This window comes from Notolabrus celidotus, chromosome 19 (genome assembly GCF_009762535.1).
Source record: "Notolabrus celidotus isolate fNotCel1 chromosome 19, fNotCel1.pri, whole genome shotgun sequence".
Classification (NCBI taxonomy): Eukaryota; Metazoa; Chordata; class Actinopteri; order Labriformes; family Labridae; genus Notolabrus; species Notolabrus celidotus.
The window spans coordinates 12202804-12223501 of NC_048290.1; the positions used below are offsets into that span (position 1 = coordinate 12202804).

At 39.7% G+C, this 20698-nt stretch overlaps 1 protein-coding gene across 13 annotated transcripts in view; it reads right to left on the minus strand.

Moving 5' to 3' along the window:
• Positions 1-18383, minus strand: part of mapk10 (mitogen-activated protein kinase 10) — a 40015-nt gene extending 21632 nt beyond the window's left edge. For 3 of the 13 annotated variants that reach the window (XM_034710190.1, XM_034710191.1, XM_034710192.1), the window contains exons 1-3: positions 17973-18312; positions 3523-3594; positions 2328-2497 (exon numbers count right to left, since the gene is read on the minus strand). In XM_034710190.1, coding sequence (XP_034566081.1) covers positions 2328-2497; positions 3523-3594; positions 17973-17975 — 245 coding nt within the window. In that variant the 5' untranslated portion in view covers positions 17976-18312. Of the gene's footprint in view, positions 1-2327; positions 2498-3496; positions 3595-17972 lie in introns of all 13 variants that reach the window. The other 10 variants (XM_034710198.1, XM_034710186.1, XM_034710195.1 and 7 more) reach the window with 8 other exon arrangements.
• Positions 18384-20698: the final 2315 nt, after the last annotated feature.

The window sequence follows — 20698 nt, forward strand, 5'->3', positions numbered from 1 at the left end:
GTGCATGGCTGGGTTGAATACACAGATTGTGGTTCTTCATGTCTCTGGAGACTGCAGGCCAAGGATGGTGTGTGACCATGGAAACAGTACAGTCTTCATAAAAGCATTGATTCAATAGGGATTTAAGCCTGTCATCACTTTTCTAGCTGAGTGAAAGATGATGTCATGACCAGCTAAACTACTTAAAGCCTTCATCCCTCCCTAAGATGTTTCTGAAAGCTCATCCTGACCAAGCACAAGAGTCATAAGGGCAGAGATGTGCACAGATTGGGATATTTGTGGGCAACAACATTGGAAGAGGGAGTCTGAGAAGCACCAGTGAATCACGTTTTTTTCCCCTCATTAACATGTTCCCAGGATTTACACAAGCAAGAGTCTCCTGATTGCATAAGAATGACTAGATACTTTATTTACTGATGATTTTATGTGTGCAGTCAGCTGTTGTGAGTGCATGTACAGCATGTTTTAACTGCTATTAGAAAGGGATTTGCCTGTCTGTGCAAAATCAGACAGATGTTGCGTTGTGATGATGTCACCCAGCTGGGGATTATGCAGATAATAATGCATGGTAAACAAGTCGCTGTAATTATTTAATCATCATTTTATGACAAACCTTCTTTTCAGGCATAAATCTACGTCATGATTTTTGTATATTTTGTTGACGTGCTTTAACTTCCATTGTGTGTCCTCCTTAATCTGTATAATCATTAGGATATTATGTCAGTTGTTTGGTTGTGCATGGTAAAATCATCACAGTATGACACCAGATGACAGCTGTGGGCAGACCCCAGCAGCACACAGCAGAGCAGGTTCAATTAGATTTGCACTGTCTCCCTGCCATCCATCTCGACAATATCCTTCAAACGGGCACGATCCCAGCATTAGCAGCTACAGCCTGCCTGGCCTGCCTGTCTGCCTGAGCTCCTTTGCAAATGCACAAAATTGCTTTGGAGCGGAAGGGGAGAAGGGCCGAGGGCATGGGAAGCAAAGGAGGGACAATGAAAGAGGGCGAGTGGAGGGCAGACGGGTTTAAAATGTTGAGAGCCAACGATTCTTCAAACACTATATAAGCAACTAAAACATGTCAACATGGGTCAACTGTGAGGCAATGGTGCACCAGCATTAACATAAATATAAGTCATAGAGCTCTTTAGTCATTTGACAAACACTGTAAGATGCATTCCTTTAAGTGGAGCTTTGGCAGTGGTTTCTCTGCATTCTGACAGGACAGGCATGAGATGAATTACAATGAATAAAAGCTCTCTCTGCAATCCGGATTAAGGAATCACTTAAGTGCCTATCTTATTAGGCCCTTACTGCCCACACATCCATATTCTAAATAACAGACATGTCAGCACATCACTGGAGAGGCCTCTTAACATGTTTCTCATTGTAGTGGAAATTATATTTTGTCAGTGTCTTAAAGGCGCAGCAACAATAATCTTTAATTTTCACTTTGGTTTTCCTATTATACTATCTATTATTTACCCTCCTAAGATCAAACATAATATAATACTCACTATTACATGGAAAATCACAAAATGGTCAATAAACTATGAATGAATGGGTCCTTTCAGGTATCAGACCAAGAGATTAACTGCACATTGTTAATAAAGGCTACTTGTCTACGTGGGTCCCAAAATACACACAAACTAAAAGTTCCTCAAAGGAACTTTAATGATGTTAACCTGTATAATATTAAAGAAAATAAAAGTCCCTCAAATGGCAATAATATAAAATACAGTCCTGTTTTAAAGTTGCTTTTAAAATAATCACTGATGATAGTAAAAACATTAACTAAATTAGTGAGCATTCATTATTCAGATGTATTTGCCCTCCTAAAGGAATCGCTGCATGCTTGTCATTATATTTCAAAACTAATAGCACTTTCAAACCAGCTTTAGAAACATTTTCACATTTACAGGTTTTAATTTAAGTTTATCCGCTCTCTTCATTTTGGCAATCACAAAATAAGACATGAAGCAGCATGCTGTGCTTCCAGATGGTATGATTGGCCAGGCAACACACCTGGGTTTTTAAGGGAAATGAAGATATTACTTTAATATTGCCTAATTACATCATTACTGATCATTGAGAGTACAGACTATTTTATCAAATTAAATTTTGCAGCCCTTCCCTCATGTATCAGTGAAAACATTAAACCTCCCTTCCAATGTCCCAAAGCAATAAACTACAACACAATTACAAAAAACAACTCACAGTTAAACGAGATAATAGCTCATTAAGTACTGCATAAAATAAAAGTATAAACTAGCTTTGTATTATGTAAACCAGGACATAAAAGAAATGCACTGTAAGGTACTTACCACACTATTCCCTGAGCTCCAGACCCAATGGGCTTTAAATTCTGGTAGCGCTTTAAAACTGTGAAGGTAGAGTCTCCCACTTCCACACTGTAGAACTGGTTGTCCACTTTGCTTTTACTCATGTTGTAATGTTTGGCAATATATGACACATCCACTTGTTTTCCAAAACCCTGTATGGAACAAAGACAGCAAAGCAAACACTTTTAGTGTTGACAAAGATAGTGCATGGTTATTTACTTACCTGACAGGTAAAAATACCTGGAAGAGAATCATACATTTGCCAAATAACAGCAAAAAAGGTACAACTGGAAAGGTAGGAACAATAGGGCAGGGCATGCAGTACAGTTGAGTTTACATTGAACCCTTTTTCTATACAGAAATGAAAACTCTATGTCAGCCATGTGATAATAAAATTAGTGTCACTAATGTCTTTACTGTGGTTACTAGACTAAAGACATTGTTCTTTCATGAATGTGCACACAATAATCAGGCTGTAATTACTTGGGCAGAGCAGTCGAACAAATGGTGCCACAACAAAAAAATCAGTTAATTACAGACGGGGTAATTACAACACAACTCACACAGCAAACCAAGCTGTGCCACTGTGCGTGATTACTGAGGGGCACACAAGTTCCCACAGACGCCATGAAGAATTAATATATGTGATGTAATACATTTAAATCCAGCATGGCTGCAAGGTCATACAAATCTATGATCTAATTATTTCAATACATTGGCCTGCCACTGGGACCTACACTGACTATTGAGCATCAAACATGTATTTGTAATGCAGACAATTCATGCAAGAGTCTTGATAATTTGATCCACATTGGATTAGCCTGAAGACTTTGAGTATAGCAAAGCCTCACATGTACACATTAATAAAGACTCTACTATAAAGTCTGCAAAGCTTATTTAACTACACCCCCAGGAATTAATCTTAAATTATCACTTTGTTGTTTGGTCTTCATTTAAGATATTATTGTAGGCTAATTATTGCATCAATGTTAATTAAATGCAAAATCAGCTCTATGTTGTCCATATGTAGCTTAATATGTTGCTACTGTAAACTCAAACTTGAATTATGACACTTTTTACACACAATAACAGAACAAGTTCACAACAAACAGAGCAATGACAAGGGAAATGGAAGTGAATGAATACTGTACCTTTTTTACCTGTAAGGAACACACACCTGACAAAAGGCTATCTTCACATCCAGGATTGGTTGGCTGCAGTTATATAAGAAATGTCTGCTCATAAATACCTGTAAGACACAAAGAGAGGAGAGCCAGAGTCAGAGGATGAGAGTAAGTGAAGTGCTGATACAGTTACAGCGAGTGAGCTTAGATTTCTTGAACGAATAGGATGAGAACTTAGAAACTTTCCACTTCTACACAGAGAGGTGTACCCTCATTTCATTTCCAACATGTTACATAATACAATACAATAAATATGTTTCATTTATCATGATCTTTATGAGTACAGACCCTTTGTGTATGATTCAATTCACCCAGAAAATCCCCCATGTGTTCTCTAAACTCAGTCACCATCATTCTCTGTACACATGAGAAAATCCACAAGTTGGCCCCCTACCTAACTCCATTTTACACAGGAGATGACTGATATATTGCTTCCTCCTCAGTGCGCAATAAGGTGTGGCTATTGTGAAAAATGTCTTGATATATGTCTTGATAAATGTTGTATTATAGAGTATTTAAATGTCATAACATGACAATAAATGATACACTCCTGCTAATGCTGTTTCTAGCAGTGGGTTAGCTTAGTTGAGCATAAACAGAGGTAGCAACTAACTTGGCTCTATCCAATAGTAAATAAAATCCCCTTAGCAATAGCTCTACATGGTATATATATTTTCTGATTCATACAAAAATTGTGTAAGCTAGCCAGTTGGCTTAGCTAAGCTTAGAATATAGACTGAACATATGGGAAGCAGCTAGCTCTACTCTGTAAGGCCTGATTTTCATAAAACCCTAAAGGATTGACACCACTTTTTTGCTTATCTATTACAATAATGCTACTGCTAGCAGCTGGTTAGTTTTGTTAGTTTTAGAAACAGACTGTGAACAAAGGATAGTAGCTGAGTTGGCTCTCTCTGATGTTAACAAATGCCCTCATAAACTCAGATAAAGTTCACCATTAATTTATAATATGCTATCAAAAATTAGTTAATTAGTTTAAAATGTAGCTAACCAAGTAATTCAGCTCTGAAAAGAGACCGTAAATGAGCAAAGAAGCTAGCCTAGCTCATTAATGAACACACCTACTCTTATTTGATTTATATTAAAAATGTTCTAACACAGCAGCGATTCAAGAAAATGACTGCAAGTAGACAAACTAGATATGACATACTATAGTTCGTGAGCTCTTATATTGCTGCTTGGCTTTGTGCTAGGCTTATCCAACTTGCTGGTGCCTAAGCCTCATACCTAGCATACAAATTTGAAAGTGGTATTGTTCTTGACTTCTCAGTATTATCATATTTGTAAAATAGTAAAATCACTCTTTTTCATTGTCCTTTGATTGTCATCTATCAAAAAGTCTTGGATATCAGGTTTATGCTAGGCTATTCCAACTGGCTACATTAGGCTTCACACTTAGCATACACACATATGAATGCTGTTGTTCCTCGCATTTATTTTTTTAGCATTACAATGTATAATCTTATTTCCAAAACTGTCCAATAACTCTTTTTTAAGTTTGCTTCAATTGTTACCTCTGTAAAAATCAACATTGTTATGGTTGGCCTATTTCAAGCAATGCTCTCTGAGATTGAAAATGTGAGAGTCAACACATTTGAAATATTTTAATTTTATCACCACAGACACATATAGAATAAATACAACAGGCAATTACCAGCACAACAAACATTTTTCTTTTATCCACTGAGACTGTATGTACTTATCAGCACTCACATTTTATCACCCTAACACTCATTAACCTCTTCAACCTTCAGAGGAGCTGTGAGCTAAGAGATAACACATGCAGTTTCACAGAGTTATATTTAATACGGCTGTCACATATGAGCCAACTTTCAAGGCGGTCATACCATCAGGCATTAGCATTTGCATAATAGTAGCATAGTAATTTTTGGCACAGATGGGGGGGCTTTTTACTGCAAAGGCAGCTAATGGGTCAATTTGGTTTATATTCAGATTTGCACATTTCCAGAGGCTTCTTTTGGCTGAAAAAGTTGAAAGATTGTGACAAAGAAATAAAGGACAGTGGCTCTCACATTAAGCAGGAGCTGGAAAAGCTGCAGCTATCACCCACAATGACTCTGGCTCCAATGGTTTTACAGGTAATGAAGCCCCGAGTGTGCTGATGATTATGTGTTCTGGATGGATTCATGTGTGGTGTTAATGTTGGCAGTGAAAATAATAGAAAAGAAGAGCGGAGGCGAAGTCATAAAACAGCAACAGGCCCTCAAATGCTTTTTTGTGTTCTTGTCCTTCAACATTTTAGATTTGCACTTGAACACTTTGCAATTCTGTCTCAGAAGGTAACTCTGAGACTTTCTGGACACATATTTATCACTTGGCTCCAGCATTCTTCCAATAATGTCGCAGTCAAGACTTTAGTGTCTGTGCTCAATCTGAAAGAAGCAGGGCAACATAAAAAAGGGATGTGGGACATAAAGGCTTGAGATTTCTGCTTTGGCCTATTTAGGTTGACCTTTTACTTCAAAAGCATGCAGTGACACAGTACGAAGTGATGCCTGATATTTCTACTGTCTACACTTTTCTGATGGGTAAGCTGCGTCCGAAACACTGAGCGAAAAAGAACGAACAGAGGGGAGGAAGACGTCAATTCAGAGTGAAAAATAATGCACGCCTGAGGCAACAGTTACTAAAGGAAAGGGTGTTTTATGCTACCTTTGTTCATAATCCAAACATTAGTAGCAGTCCCTCAAGCTGCAATTGTAATTCCACGTCACATCTGTATGTTTGCCATAACTAACAGCTAACACTGCAACCACATTAACAGACACAATATTTGCTATTAATCCGACAGGTCAACACCAAAAAAGCCCCAGCATCTTGTACTCAATCTCTGGGTTCTGCTTTTTTCTTTACCTATCAGTGTACATAAGATATTAAACCTCTGTCATGTCAGAAATGTTTGCCTTCAAGCTGTAACACTGTAATATTTCAGACAACACCGGGATCACTGTTTCTAGACAGTGTGAGCAAAGTAAGTAGCATGATGGCACTGATAACGGAGCTATGATTGGTCATTTTATGATGATATGGCTTTTGAAATCAGGACCAACAGATTAGCACAGCTAACAGTAGAAATAAGCAGTAAATATAAAGTATATAGTTTCACCAGGACTAATTCCACGCCAATTTTCTTAATAATCAAACAATGAAAGCTTTGTACTTGCCTTTGAGTCAGCTCAACTATAGCGGGTCCTTCATATTGGCTAAAATCTGATAGATAAATTTAGGTTAAGTGGTAATCCTGTAGATTTTTAAAGAGAAAACTAGAAGCAGAATGATAAACTATGCAACAATTTTACTGAATAACTGCAATGTTCTATGGCCTCCACATCTAAAGTATAGTGAGTCAGAATGTGAATGCCTGTCATGTCATGAAGAAGACAAATGATTTTTGTAATTATCAGACAGTTAATCAAGAGGATATGACAAAATAACAAATCATATCCCGCCGAAGCAATTGTTGGCCTTTGTGAAGCAGGCTGCGAGTCAAACTGCAGAGTCTGTGATTGGGATTGTTCAACCATTCGACCAGATTCTGCTGATAGTGATTGTGTTTGAAATGCTGCTCTGGTTGCAGTCAAGACTTCACACACAATCGTAATATGTAATACATCACTCCCCTGACAATCAGTGTCATTAGCACAAGCTGTTGTCAGGGGATTGAGAGGTTGAATTAAAAACACGTAGGCAATAAGAGGTTTCTTTTTCTACTGCAGCTCATTCTAAGTACAGATTCAAATATTTAGAGTTAATAGATATCAAATTATAATAACCTTAATTCACAAAAACTACAAAAATGAACAGTATTAACTCTTGGCTATTTACATTCCTATTTTGTAACCAAGTTTCAGCTAGCTCTAGAACATTTGATTGCCCCACACTAGGACTTGAACTCAGGGCCTGCTCATTATAAGACATCAGTGCTAACCCCTGCACAAAGGTGCAGCCTTGGAAGCTAACTTTCCAGTATATTCTAAATCAAAAGCATGGCTCTTTCAAGAGGGGGTTGCAAGCCACATCATTCTTGCTACACATGAGTGGGCCCCCACCAGAATTTGAACCTACTTGTTGTGAGGTTTTGGTGCTAACCATCACAGTTAGGTTCGGCCAGGAGGGCTTGTCTGTTCATGTTTGTCTACTCTACAGTACATTGAGGTTAGTCAAAAGAATGGTCCATCCTCAAGTGGAAGGAATCCAATGGCTTGGACCAGCTCTTAGTTATGCTGCTATAGGCTTACACTACCGGGGGGGACCGGCATACTGGCACACTGGCACACTGGCACACTGGGATCTTATCTCATTTTGGCGCTATACAAATAAAGATTTTATTTTTATTAGACCGTAAAGATTGAAAGCGACAGGATATGTAGGGAGAGAGAGAGGGAATGACATGCACCAAATCATGCAAAGACTAGGAATCGATCCTGTCTGACGCCTGTAGCCTCTGTATGGGGCATCTGCTCTACCAACTGAGCTAAACAAGCGCCCCCGATTTAGAAGGGTTGAGAGGGTCCTCAGAGGCAGCTTCTGTCTTGAGAGTTTACAACAATGTTCATTTACTCAGACAATTTCACTTTACCCCCTTTTTGTATTTGAAAAAATACAAACAGAGTTTAAGCTCCATTGGGGCCTTGGGTAATCAATCCCACCCCCCACCCCCCTCAATGACGCCCATGCTCCTTTGTATTATTACTGAGACTTTCTTGAAAGAGTTACTAAGTGTTGCATCAGATTTTAGGAAGCAAAGAAGAAGAAGAAGAAGAAGAAGAAGAAGAAGAAGAAGAAGAAGAAGAAGAAGAAGAAGAAGAAGAAGAAGAAGAAGAAGAAAGGAAGTTCTGGACTTTCTGCAGTAGAGATTGTATAAAACTATAAATATCAAGCAGTCAGTATGATATCTGAACGTGAAGACGCCTCCTCTAGAATATGCTGTTGATGTGTTTCTAGTGTTTTATGGAGTAACTAACCTAAATTTAACTTGTAGGAAAAAACGAAGAGTCTGTCAGAGCAATTTCAGGCCTGTTCAGAAGGGACATGATCACACTCCCATTAAGCCCACGCTAACATGTAATTACTGAGCCATGTCTGGCTGTGAACTATGACTGATGTATGTCTGTGTAGAGTGAATAAATCATTTTATCACTTTTGTAATTAACACACAGTTGCAAACCATGAGCAACAAACAAACCAGTAAATAGCCAGAAGCAGTGTAATGAATTATTTCTCTGATCTCTGGTATCTGAAGCATCTGAACATACTGCACCCCACTCAGTGACTTTAAACTACTGATCAGTATCCCACTTAAACTTAGAAACCTGTGTTATACAAATATAGGTTACAAAAAGATGTTTACTCATGCGTTGACAATTATCCAGGAAAATTTGAAAGAATCTGAGACCAAGAAAAAGACCAACAGAGAGGGGATTTGATTATCCTGAATGAGCCAGTGCATTTCACTGATACAGCACACCATTAATCTCTAGTGCTGGCCTTGCTTATACTGAAATGCGCTGGTGTGTCTATATGCATGTATGAGTGTGTGTGTGTGCTCTGCAGTTGTGGCTGGTCCATGGTGTTTAGATTCTGGGCATTCTGTTTCATCCGCCCTCATGGGTACAACAACGCCTCTGGCAAACCAGTGATCACTTTGCACACTTCGGGAGCTAGTATGCTGTTGTACAGCAGTGGCTATTAATCCAGGTCAGTCTGCTGTGGGATACTTTGGGTTTCTGTTTTACCTTGAAGTTAATTGCGCCAAGCCATCACATGAGTTGCATCTCAGTCTTTGATGGGACAGATGCTCACACCCCTGTAGCTCAGTAAGCCAAGTTGGAGATCTGGTGTCTGTCATTTGTCTGTCAAGTCTTTAAATTACTGTCAAGTAATGACATTTGGCTACATTCTATTTAGGTTTTACAGACAGGAAAGCTCTATTCACTGCAGGTATTGAAGGTATGATTAATGACGTAAGTTCTCCAGGATACATGATATAAAGGATTGTTATTCATTCCGCCTGTGGTTTTCCTGCTTTGACATGCTGGGTTACAGCTTTGTTGTACATGCTGGCTCACTGGCACACTACAATAGAGTTCACAGTAATGTCAGTGCAAACACCTGTGATGTCTTTTATGATGAGATTTTTTGCAGTTAAAAGCCAAAAAAATTGTCGGTGATGAAACAGAACATGCCTATGCCAAGAAACAAAAATCATTGAGGTACCATACGCCATTTAATTTTACACAAAAAAACCTTCTCTGTATTCAAACACAACGTGACAACATCAGCTATACATCATATAATGAAATACAAACCACTCATATGAATTAAAGCTGGATATTTAAGCTGAAAAATCATGGTTTCGGTGAGTGTGATCAGCAAAAACACAATGACACTACGCTGTATGGATTGATACATTGTGCCAACCACTAATGCTGATCTTCATTATCCAATCTATTCTTAATATCTGACAGGCATGCTTGAGGCAAAGGTGAGAGGTTTCTCAGCTCAAGTGATGCTTTAACAGAGAGGGAGCTTTTCTTCTTCTAACAGTTTTAAACTCACACTTTTATTAGAGAACAGGATATGAGATATTTCCCATGAGTCATGACAGCCCATTTCATAACTTGTTGGAGAAGTGCAGCCAGGGGACATGTCACGCAAATATCAAGTGGAAATGACTTTGAACTGAAGGGACGACTATCAGGGTATCTGAGTATGTGTGAATATCTATGGCCATGGATGAGCTCATTAAGGCAGGACATTAAAGAGAGGAAGGCTTTAGTGGGGATGACTTTGAACTGTATGGCAAGTTTGATGGCGTTCAACCTCCCTCACCATGTAAAGCTCAGCTCAGTGGAGTCCGTTCCCCTACACAGATGTGAACACTGGACCCTAAACCCTATTTTGCAAAGTACACCAGAATGCCGCCTGTGGTTCTAAACATCAACCAAGGAACTCATGTCATTGTTGAAGAGTAACATGAGTGGCTTGGTAATGTAGGGGCTCAACAAGGATAAGTGAGAAAGTAGCATGTAGTTGGCTGAAGCTGGCTGGTTGTTCCCATAGACACCAGTAGCTCCAAGCCAATAACTGGCAGCGTGGGAGCCAGCACATGGGCATCAACCACAAGGACAACCCACATTAACATACATTGATGTTCTCAAGAGAGATGCTGGCACGGAAAGCACTGGCGAGCTCACCAGATGACAACCGAATGAAGGGTGTTTGCTTGGAGATAGATTTGATAGAGACATTGTTAGGTGATAAAGAAGGATATCTTGTCTAACTATAAACATGTCGCCTTGACCGTATAGATGTTCTGATGCTATATTTTTCATCCTAGCATACATTCCAGTCCTGGATTTTCGAATTTGGCACTAAAAAACCTTTTCCACCAATACTACTAAAAAAAGACATGTTATCATGTAATTTAGTGCACTCTGGGTTCTATCCTTAGTCTGTGGAAACAGGACAACCAGACAGCTCCCAAAAAGTGACACTAAAATATTAAGAGCTTCCCCTGGTGATTTGGTTCAGTACAGGTCATAAAGCCTGCATCCTCCATAATAACAGATGGGACATGGGTCACACAAGAAAATCAAAATACATGTTCAATGCATTTTTCTCAAACATGGTTTCTTTCATTACAGCCATTTCTTATTGTGCCAAATTATGTACAAATGTTAATTTTTGGAGAAGTGTACTGTTTCAATCAATTTAGTTAATTGATGCTAAAAAGAGAGGATATAATGTCATGATTGACAGCTCTGTTGACAAATGCGGCTCCAGCAGCAGTCTTAACCAGATTAGCAGAGTGGAGAAGGAATTGCCAGAGACAACGTAACAACACCAACACAAAAGTCACTGAACTTAACACACAAATTTGTTCAGTTGTAGACTGTACCAACTTGGGGCATTTTTTCTGTTTTATTTGTATGTGAAAGGAGCAGTATCTAAGATGTTTACTGAGTTAAATCTTAAAATGGCGTTTATATATCCGCTGGCCTTAAGGAAACATGCTATGTTGAAATACTGGCTACTTCGGCAAAAATACAGCAGCCAGGCTGTCCTCCTACAGAGTTTCCATTCTGGTGTAGGATTGTCTGTATTTTTTTTGACCTGTGAATGTAGGCGGTCCGTTTTGGACGCCCCTCAGCTTGCCAGATATGAGACCAGAAGCAGGCAAGTTCAGACATATCAGTAACTGATTCTATAGCTGCCGGGTAGGAAAAATCTTTCTGATTTCTAATTTGACATGTCTACTAGTAGAGATGGGCATCATATCAAGGCAGTGAATAATATTATTTGACACACCTGGGTGGTAAAGCGACAGATAGGCACTAGCCAGACTGGCTCTGGTGATGTAAAACAGTGAAGTGGCACATTCCTCCTTCCTTTAAGAGTCATATAAAGTCCAGTTTTGAATTACATCATTATTTACACGTTATCTGTTAAAGCTGCTGTGAGGAACTTTTAGCTTGTATCGATTATGGCGCCCCCTTGTGGACTAAGTGATACCTCTTATCTCTTGTCCTCTACATGCAAAATAATTGTCTTCAGACAATAACCTCATCCTGTTGTCTTTTAACATTTAGACTTATCTTACAATGTGATTATTTGCAATGAAAACAGCCAAAAAAGCGTGTTTCTAAAGCGTGATGTCAATCATCTGTTCTGACACCGACCCCCTCAGAGCAGTTTTAGACATAAAAATAACAACAGAGAAGAGATCAGTGTTGCTGCAGATGGTCTTGTTTGCTTTTGAGGGTCATAAAGAGGCATCAGTATCAGTTTCAGTCTGTTTCTCAGACAGTTAAAAACTCCTCATAGTGCCTTTAAGTTACCAAATTTGCATTTGGATTTTTTTCAAAGGAAAGTGCTTAATATTGTGATTAAATAGTTTTAATCATCAGTGTTAGATAAAGTTACTGCTGCAAGATGTGAAAACATTCATTTCTAAGCCAAAGTTCGAAGCTACTGTATGTCTAGCATTGCCTATGCTTGCAGCAGTGTTCTTCTCTGCTGCTCGACAGTTCTTGCTAGCAGTATACAGTTATACAATTTACAGTGATACAGTTATTTTGCCCATGTGGCTTATATTTTAGGAAGAACCAGTCAGTTTTTTGTGGGGTTATAAAATTATATCATCTGCGAGGTGCGCTGATTAGTGCACTGGCCGAGACCTAACTCGGCATGTGCACAAATGTTATAGGGCATTTCTGATACTGGTATCTGCCCCATAACAACTCTGAGGCATGCAAGAGATGTGTGTTTCTTTCAGTCCCTGTACTGTACATTCATAGCCACATGGGGTTTGAGTTCAGTTATAAACAATGTTTTATGTCTACATTAAAGAGGCTGATTGACTGCTATGCTTCTTGTAAAACACAATGTGCCTGTATAAATACTATACCCAGTACAGTCCAGTGTTATTGTATCCTGTCATATCCATCCTTACTTCCTTCCCTCCCACTATTTGTCTTTCCTTTGTCATGCTTTCAGGCTTACACACATTTTGTAAATGTCACATGCACATCACGGCATCCTCCATAAGTCTTCACTCTCTCCTCCATTCTTCATCCTGATAAGAGCCTGTGTTCTCCTTTTCCTGCCTCTCTCTCTCTTTTGTCCCTCCCTTGCTCCCACCATTCCTGCTCCCAGGCTCCCAGCTTCACTGCAACCATCTTTCCCCTCCCCCTCCCTCCAAGCTCCATTGTGAGTGCTGCTTGGTTCAGCAGCCCCAGCCTCTCCTGCAGTACGCAGCCTTGCCTTGCGATTTGCTGTGCAGCCTGAGCCAAACGCAGCACAGCCTCCCATACGGGCTCATGGGAGGGGAAGGGGAGCACTTTAAACTGCAGACCCAGCCAGGAAAGCAAGACAGCACCGACTCCTGAGCTCATCTACAAGCAGTGAGAATCTGAATGTTCGCTGACATTTATTGATTTGTTTCTTTAGAGCAGAAAATACACTTATTCTTGCTCTGGTCCGTCGTCTCCCTCGCACCCCTTGATTCACTTCAAGTAAACAACAGACATGTTAGCTGAAAGAACGCTTACGCTGCAGTTTTTTGATCAGCCGCATGGTAGCAACATGTACAGCTTTGGCAGGTGCATGAGCACAATCATATGATTTACAGCTTTCCTTATAGAACCTGAAACTTACTGGATAGAGGGCAAAACTGGAGCACATTTCGAAATCACTGTGCCTGCAGTCAAATAACATTCTAAATATCAATCTGTAACAAAACATGACAAATATATTTCAAATCACATGATCAGAGGAATTGTGATGCCATGGTTACAGAAGGCAATACTTTAAAAAATAGACAACTGCTGATAAAGTAGGCTTCTTCTCTAGGTAGATTTTACCACACCTTGTACCTGATATACAACAAGAGCACAACCTTTCATTTTAGCGCGTTGACAGAAAATGTTAAAATAAAAGGTAGGTTTTCAGCATTGAATTAAGTCTGGATTTAAAATCCTTTGATGGCCGAGTTGCTACAATGTCTGAACCCCACTGATCCGTAATTCTCTCTACAGATGTGCTGCGAACAGATTGGGAATGAGTCTAACACAGCTTAAAGTCTTGCACTCAGCTATCAGCAGATAGCAAATAAAAGCGGCATATTTGTCAGATCAAATCCATGATATTACTGTGTATCTCAGATTGCGGGCACATTTCTGTGGGCTAAGTCCTGGGGACATCAACTTTTTTTGGAGCAAGAATTTCATTTTATTTATAAGTTTGAGAGAAAAGCCCTGACATACTAAAAGAGTGTTATTGATGAGTGGCACAGAAAAGTTTCAACACAAAAAGCTGTCAGTTTGGATCTAAATGTGGATTAACAATCAATTTATAGCCAGAATAATGATGTGTAGTTCCATGCCAACACCTACAACTGAAATTCAGAGGCATATTTTGGAAGAGTATCAAGAAGTGTATGTTAAAATCAACAGAACAAAACAAATTTTAGACATACATTGTAAGCCAGAAACTTCATCAGTAATAAAAAGAAACGTACTCCTGCTCATGCAAACAAAGAGTCCAACATGTTCAGAGTGTTATTAGTTCTTTTTTTTGGTTAATAACCCTGCCTAAATATCTACACACAAACAATTAGTGCACCTTCACTTATGTGTTGCAGGGCGACCTATTTTTCTAATTCAACATTTATTTTCTCATCAGAAATATTTGTCTTCTCCTTTTCTTCCTGCTTCCAGTTACAAAGCATCACACAACAGCTTTATTTACTCAATCTGTGTACATATTTGAGAGCTAAAATCACTACATGTAAGAATAGATGATTAAAACCACAGTATTACAAAGTCAGCAGTATGACTGGGCGATGAAAGACTATGTCATTGTTTCTCATCAATCCTCTTCTGATGACAACTTTGACCTTCCATATAACCATAACAAGAACTTTGGCAGAATGGCCGCAAAAAGACTGATGAGGAAATTTGGAAGGTTGATGGTCAACGCTAATTGTCCCAGAAAAATGTCTAAACTTTTTGTGTTACAACCCTATTCCCCTTTGCTCCAGCTTCCCTAAAGTACAAATTAAATTACATATTTGTCTCTTTGTTTGGTGGGGTTTTATTTTCCATGAAACTTCGGGCTATTAGGGCCTGTGTCCACTGACTGCATTTTTGTGCTAGCAGCATCCACAACCTCAGAGAGCCTCTCACTGGTACTCAGTTTTGCTGGATTACGAAAATTACCTCACAGCATTTCCGGTTCCCTTAGTAATGACTGTTAGGTCGGTTATAAAGTGCTCTGTATGCTATTTGCTTTTTATTTGATGGAATTTTCAAAGAAAACATTATATGGTGATACAAATCATGTTGTTGCATTAGCGGCACCTCTATACCTGGAAACTGTAGCCTTGAAAATGATTGTAGTTAATTGCTCTTTAATTTGGACAACCACTGTTGTTGTTGACAATGTTGATATCATAGGTTCCCGCCCCCCCTTGATTTTGACTGGTTTGCAATGAAGAAGTGTTATTGCCAAGTGCAGCATCGTTCCAAAAGTGGAACTATTTCCAACCAAGAGCACAGCGACACAAAATATGTGATATTCAGGGCACTTTTGCACTTGGGACACCGAGTGCTGAAAACACTGAGAGGCATTAGTTATGTAGAGAAAAGAGGCACTGCAAGGGCAAAAGATGCTGTAAACACAGGCCCTTACGAACTTCTGTGTTATCTTATTTCCTTATAGTAAAATGAAGATGCTGACCTGTGTTGTTGTTGGTGTCTTTGTTTATCCTTGGTACTACAGTTAGCCCATATTTTCATCAACTAACAATATGCATACCATTGCTGTCATTTTCCTGTTACGTGCACGTCTATCTTCCTTTGGAGTGACAATAAATTGTTGGAGTTTTTTTTTTTTTGTTCCAGCCAAGAACAACCAATATTTCCAATAACTACATCCTAATTGGGCTGTTTTTTTCATGGGCTGCTTTTTCCATGGTGTTAAGGTAAAATATTTGGCTTTTGGACTGTTGGTAACTTAAAATAAGAAATTTGTGCAAAATTAAACTTGCTTTTTATCACTCATTCTGACATGTTACAAAGTAAATCAAAGGTCCAGACAAAGAAAATCAGCAGATTGATTGATACTGAAAATAGTCGTTACTTTCAACTCTTTACTTAATTTATTGTGCCTGCAGTCCAACCATGATCTCATCTTATAACACTGCTTTATTTTGTTGCATAACATAGGATTAGTATACTGATGCTCCAAACTCAGTGAAACAAAATGGAATTTAAATGCTAGCCTCATCTACTATAAGATAACGTTTGTCTGCTGTTGGCAGTTTCCAGTGATGATTTTCCATCGAACAAACAAGCTGTCTACCTCAAAATCAATATCAGTGAGTATCCTGCAGTGTCTACTACCTCAAATAAAACAGATTGGTTTAGAAACTGAAGCTACTTTAGGAATTCAACAAAAAATACTCAGGAACTACCAAGTCTAATCATTTACCAAACTGATGATGACGATGATAAAGAGAAGAAAATCAACCTTTTTCTCTTATCACCCTTTTCAGACACTGCAGAATAACCATAAAAGGCTTTGTTTAATTGTTAAGCATGTTCCCTGCAGCACTTTCACAGGCATGGAAGCCTGCTCCTGAATTATTCAGCAGCCAAGGTCACAGCGCTAAAACCTCTCTCTCCCTTTTCTCCTGAACGTGGAGAGTTTGTTGTGACACCTTTAAACCTTCACTGAGTCCACAGCACTGCACAACAGTAATTAGTCCAGGACCATAGGTATGCGCCAAACAAGAATGTGCAATAATGTGAAACCTGAAAGCATAAACATAACAAAATTAACTCCCTGTGATCACTGAAAGCTCAATGTGTTACCTCCCTAACACCTCTGCTCTCTTGTTGCATTTGAATAATAAGCATAATCAGCTGTGCCTGTCTAATAATGCATTAGCAGAAGACTACCCTACCAAAACAGATTGAGAGCAATTACCTTCCTCTGTAGCTTCATCTCTTTTAATCCAGGTGTCCTGAACAGACTGTAGCCTGTGGTGAATAACACCCCATCCCCTCTGCATTATGTTCTCTTCACAATCCCTCCACAAACCTCAATATCTTACACAAACACTTAAAACCCCTACATAGAAAAATACCAAACCAATCAATCACTAAACCTTAAATCTGCCGGGTTATTTGCTTCCTGAAGCACTTGTGAAGGATGCGAGGGTGGCCCCACATCTCTGCTGAAGTAGTGATGGTCTGCATAATGCACAAGGTGCGCAGCTGACTTCTGAGGGGGAGGATGGACAAACTCTGCATGCAGGCCTACTGTAGCTGTGTGGCCCGTGAAAGGCTTGTGTTTAGAGGAGCATCATCCATTTGCTGCACTGTGGCACTTCTAATCAAAAATGCATTGCGTGCTTCCCAGCAGTGAAGTGTGTTTCACTGCCCTAAAACTGGTTTAAATATGTGGATAGGGTGGGAAAAGTAAGATGTTATGTTTTTAAAGCCTGGATATTAAATAACAAAGCCTGGATTACAGCATTTTATATGTGTGGTGTTATTCAAATGTAGAGGAAATGACAGAGATGTGATATTATACTCAATAATTTGCAGGATGTTTGTATGGATGGAGATGCAAAGTGGATACATAATATTTTGTCAGGTCAAGACGCCACAATGAAATCCCTTCACAGAGATGCTAGTTGTTATAAAACAACATCCGAGGCCGTGAATGCATCACGATGGGGTTGATTTTTTTTTTTTTTTTTTTATGTCGCTGTCCCTTTTCCACCGAGGCATCGCTAGTGGACTTCATTAACCTTCGCTTCCAATCAATATTCATCACTCCACCCTCCAGGCAGCATAGCACCCACATTAAACAAACCCAGCCCGGCCCTTACCATTCCGTGCCAGCTGATGACGATCCCAGTCCGGTGACAGTCCTTTTCAAAACATCCCGATGCCAAACATTGCGTTGATCGTACCCGAAAGCCTCATTTAGACGTTATATGCAAAGATGGCGAAGAAGGAAAGTAGGACAAGATGATAAAGAAAAGGCGATGAGGAAAGAAATAACAGAACCAGAGATGGATAGAATCGAGGTTTGCTGATGCTGAATCACTCTTCCCCCAGCTCACCACCACCTTGCAACCATTGTGCTGCAAGATGCTGGCTGTACCATTGTGGACCTACCAGATCAGGGAGGGAGGGAGGGAGAGAGAGAGAGAGAGAGAGAGAGAGAGAGAGAGAGAAAGAGAGGGTATAGGGAAATATGTTGCCATAGCGACTGCACAGGAGCACGTCTGACGTCAAAGCCCAAGCAGAGGGAGAGGGAGAGCGATCACATGGAGGCTGTGTCTCTGGTTGGGAGGGGCTGTGGGAGCATCTCTCTGATCCCCTCCTCTGCCGTCCCGCCAGTGTGATCATGAGGCTCAATGAGAAGATGGAGTCGGTTGTCATTGGTTAGAACTGTCTCCCTATGCACTGCCAACACCTCAGAGCTCTCCAATACCAACTGCACAACTAAAAAATCAAAAGAAAAAAACATGTAACTGCTCCTTTTTTTTTTTTGTAAAGGGGCTAACAAAATGGTATGGCACAAAATCAGTGAATGGTTTTGTTTGTTGAATATAGAACATGAGACATGGGACATGGGACAACAGCAATCCATTAAGAAAACATTATGTCACACAATTTCCTTTTTATGGTAGACCAGGTTTGCCATTTTAAATATGTGTTGCTTTTTTGTTGCAGCCATGTAGTTCAAGGAAATTGAGGAGATTAAGAAAATACATTCAGAGCTGTTATTTCTGTGGATTCTATGGAGAGGAACAGCATGGCACTGTTTTATTTGGGGGAAAAAAACATTTCATTACAAGATAATTCATACTCAATCAGTTCTAGTAAGGTTTCAATAGGCCAGTAAAATTACTCAACACGTAAAATGATTGGGCATGTAAGTAGGTAGATATATGGATGCATCCAACCTGTATAGGCTTTGATAGCAGCAGTAAATGCCATCATTTTTTAATGCAACTTACCTCAAGATCACAAGTCAATTATTTTTCATCATAGCACCATTAGTTTTTGTGTGCTAAAAAACAGTAAGCCACTTTTATCATGACAAAACAGGCACTTTTCTAAAATCAATCAATCAATCTTTATTTGTAAAGCACCAAATCACAACAAACATTATCTCAAGACACTTTTACAAACACAACAGGTCTAGATCATACTCTATGTTAAATTAATAACAAAGACCCAACATCAAGACAGGATAAGATCCAGACCCCTCCTACTGACAGGACTCAATCTTATCTCATCTTAATTGACCATGAGCATTGCACCTCACAGTGTTTAGCTAGTTACAGCGGCAAGGAAAAACGTTCTTTTAACAGGCAGAAACCTCGAGCAGAACCAGACTCATGTAAGACAACCATCTGTTTTGACCATGTTGGGATTAGAAAGAGGGATAGAGGAGAATAAGTGAGAGAGACAGAGAGAGAGAGAGAGAGAGAGAGAGAGAGAGAGAGAGCGAGCGATGATAGTGATGAGACTGATAGAAGTAGTAGTTGTAGTAGTTGTTGCTGCTGGAGTCCGGCACGTCCATAGCAGCTGGTTAAAAATACAATGGTGGAAGGGAGTGGGACCCACACTATGAACATTGGTACATCATTGTGGTGTTTGCTGAAGGCTTAAGGTCCAAATCCTGGCTGGGTTGTCTCTGAGCAAGTATATTCTGGCTTTTCTAAGAGGTGTGAGCTTTTACAATGATCAGAATATACTAGAATAATAGGTAAACTTGAGCAGGTAAACAATCTGAAGCTGGCTAAGTGGTGTGATGGTTAGCTCTGCTGTTCTTAGCAAAAAAAAATTGTGTTTGAGGGGCGCCATTGGCCTAGAAGTCTAAGCACGGGCCCAATATACAGAGGCTACAGCCCTCATCGCAGAGGTCGCACACTCAATTCCAGCCGCATTATTTACTGCATGTCCTCCCCGACTCTCTGCTCCCTGCATTTTCTGTCTCTCTTCAGCTGTCCTATCCATTAAAGGCAAAAATTCCCAAAAATATAACTTTGCCTTGCTCCCACTGGAGTAGGGATGAAATATCAGCCCTGGCATTCTAATCAGCTTACAAACTACTGGCGGACCATGCTTTTGAATTACCACCATGCACTGAAAATGAATCAACCTTACCTAATCAAACTAAATCACCCGCCTCTCAGCTTGATGGCCCTGGGTTCAAATACAGCTGGGGCTTCATTACATGGAGATGGAATGTTAAGGCTTTGTCCACTGGAGATAGTACCATGCTTTGAATAACTACATTGTGCTGGAAAGGGAAAAAACAACAACAAGTAAGCACTGACAGGCAGCACAGTGGTGTGGTGGTTAGCACTGCTGCCTCGTAGAGAGAGGGTTGCTGATTCATAGCTGGTGATGTGTAGGCTGGTGCATATGTTTGTTCCCTCAGAGCGCAGGGGGGGAAAGTGAAGTACCATATTCAACCCTGAGAGGGCAGAGAGGCTCTGTGGTGGTGGGATCAAGTGTGATGTATTTTAATCAGAATCAGAATCAGAATCAGAATCAGAATCAGAATCAGCTTTATTGGCCAGGTATGCTTGAA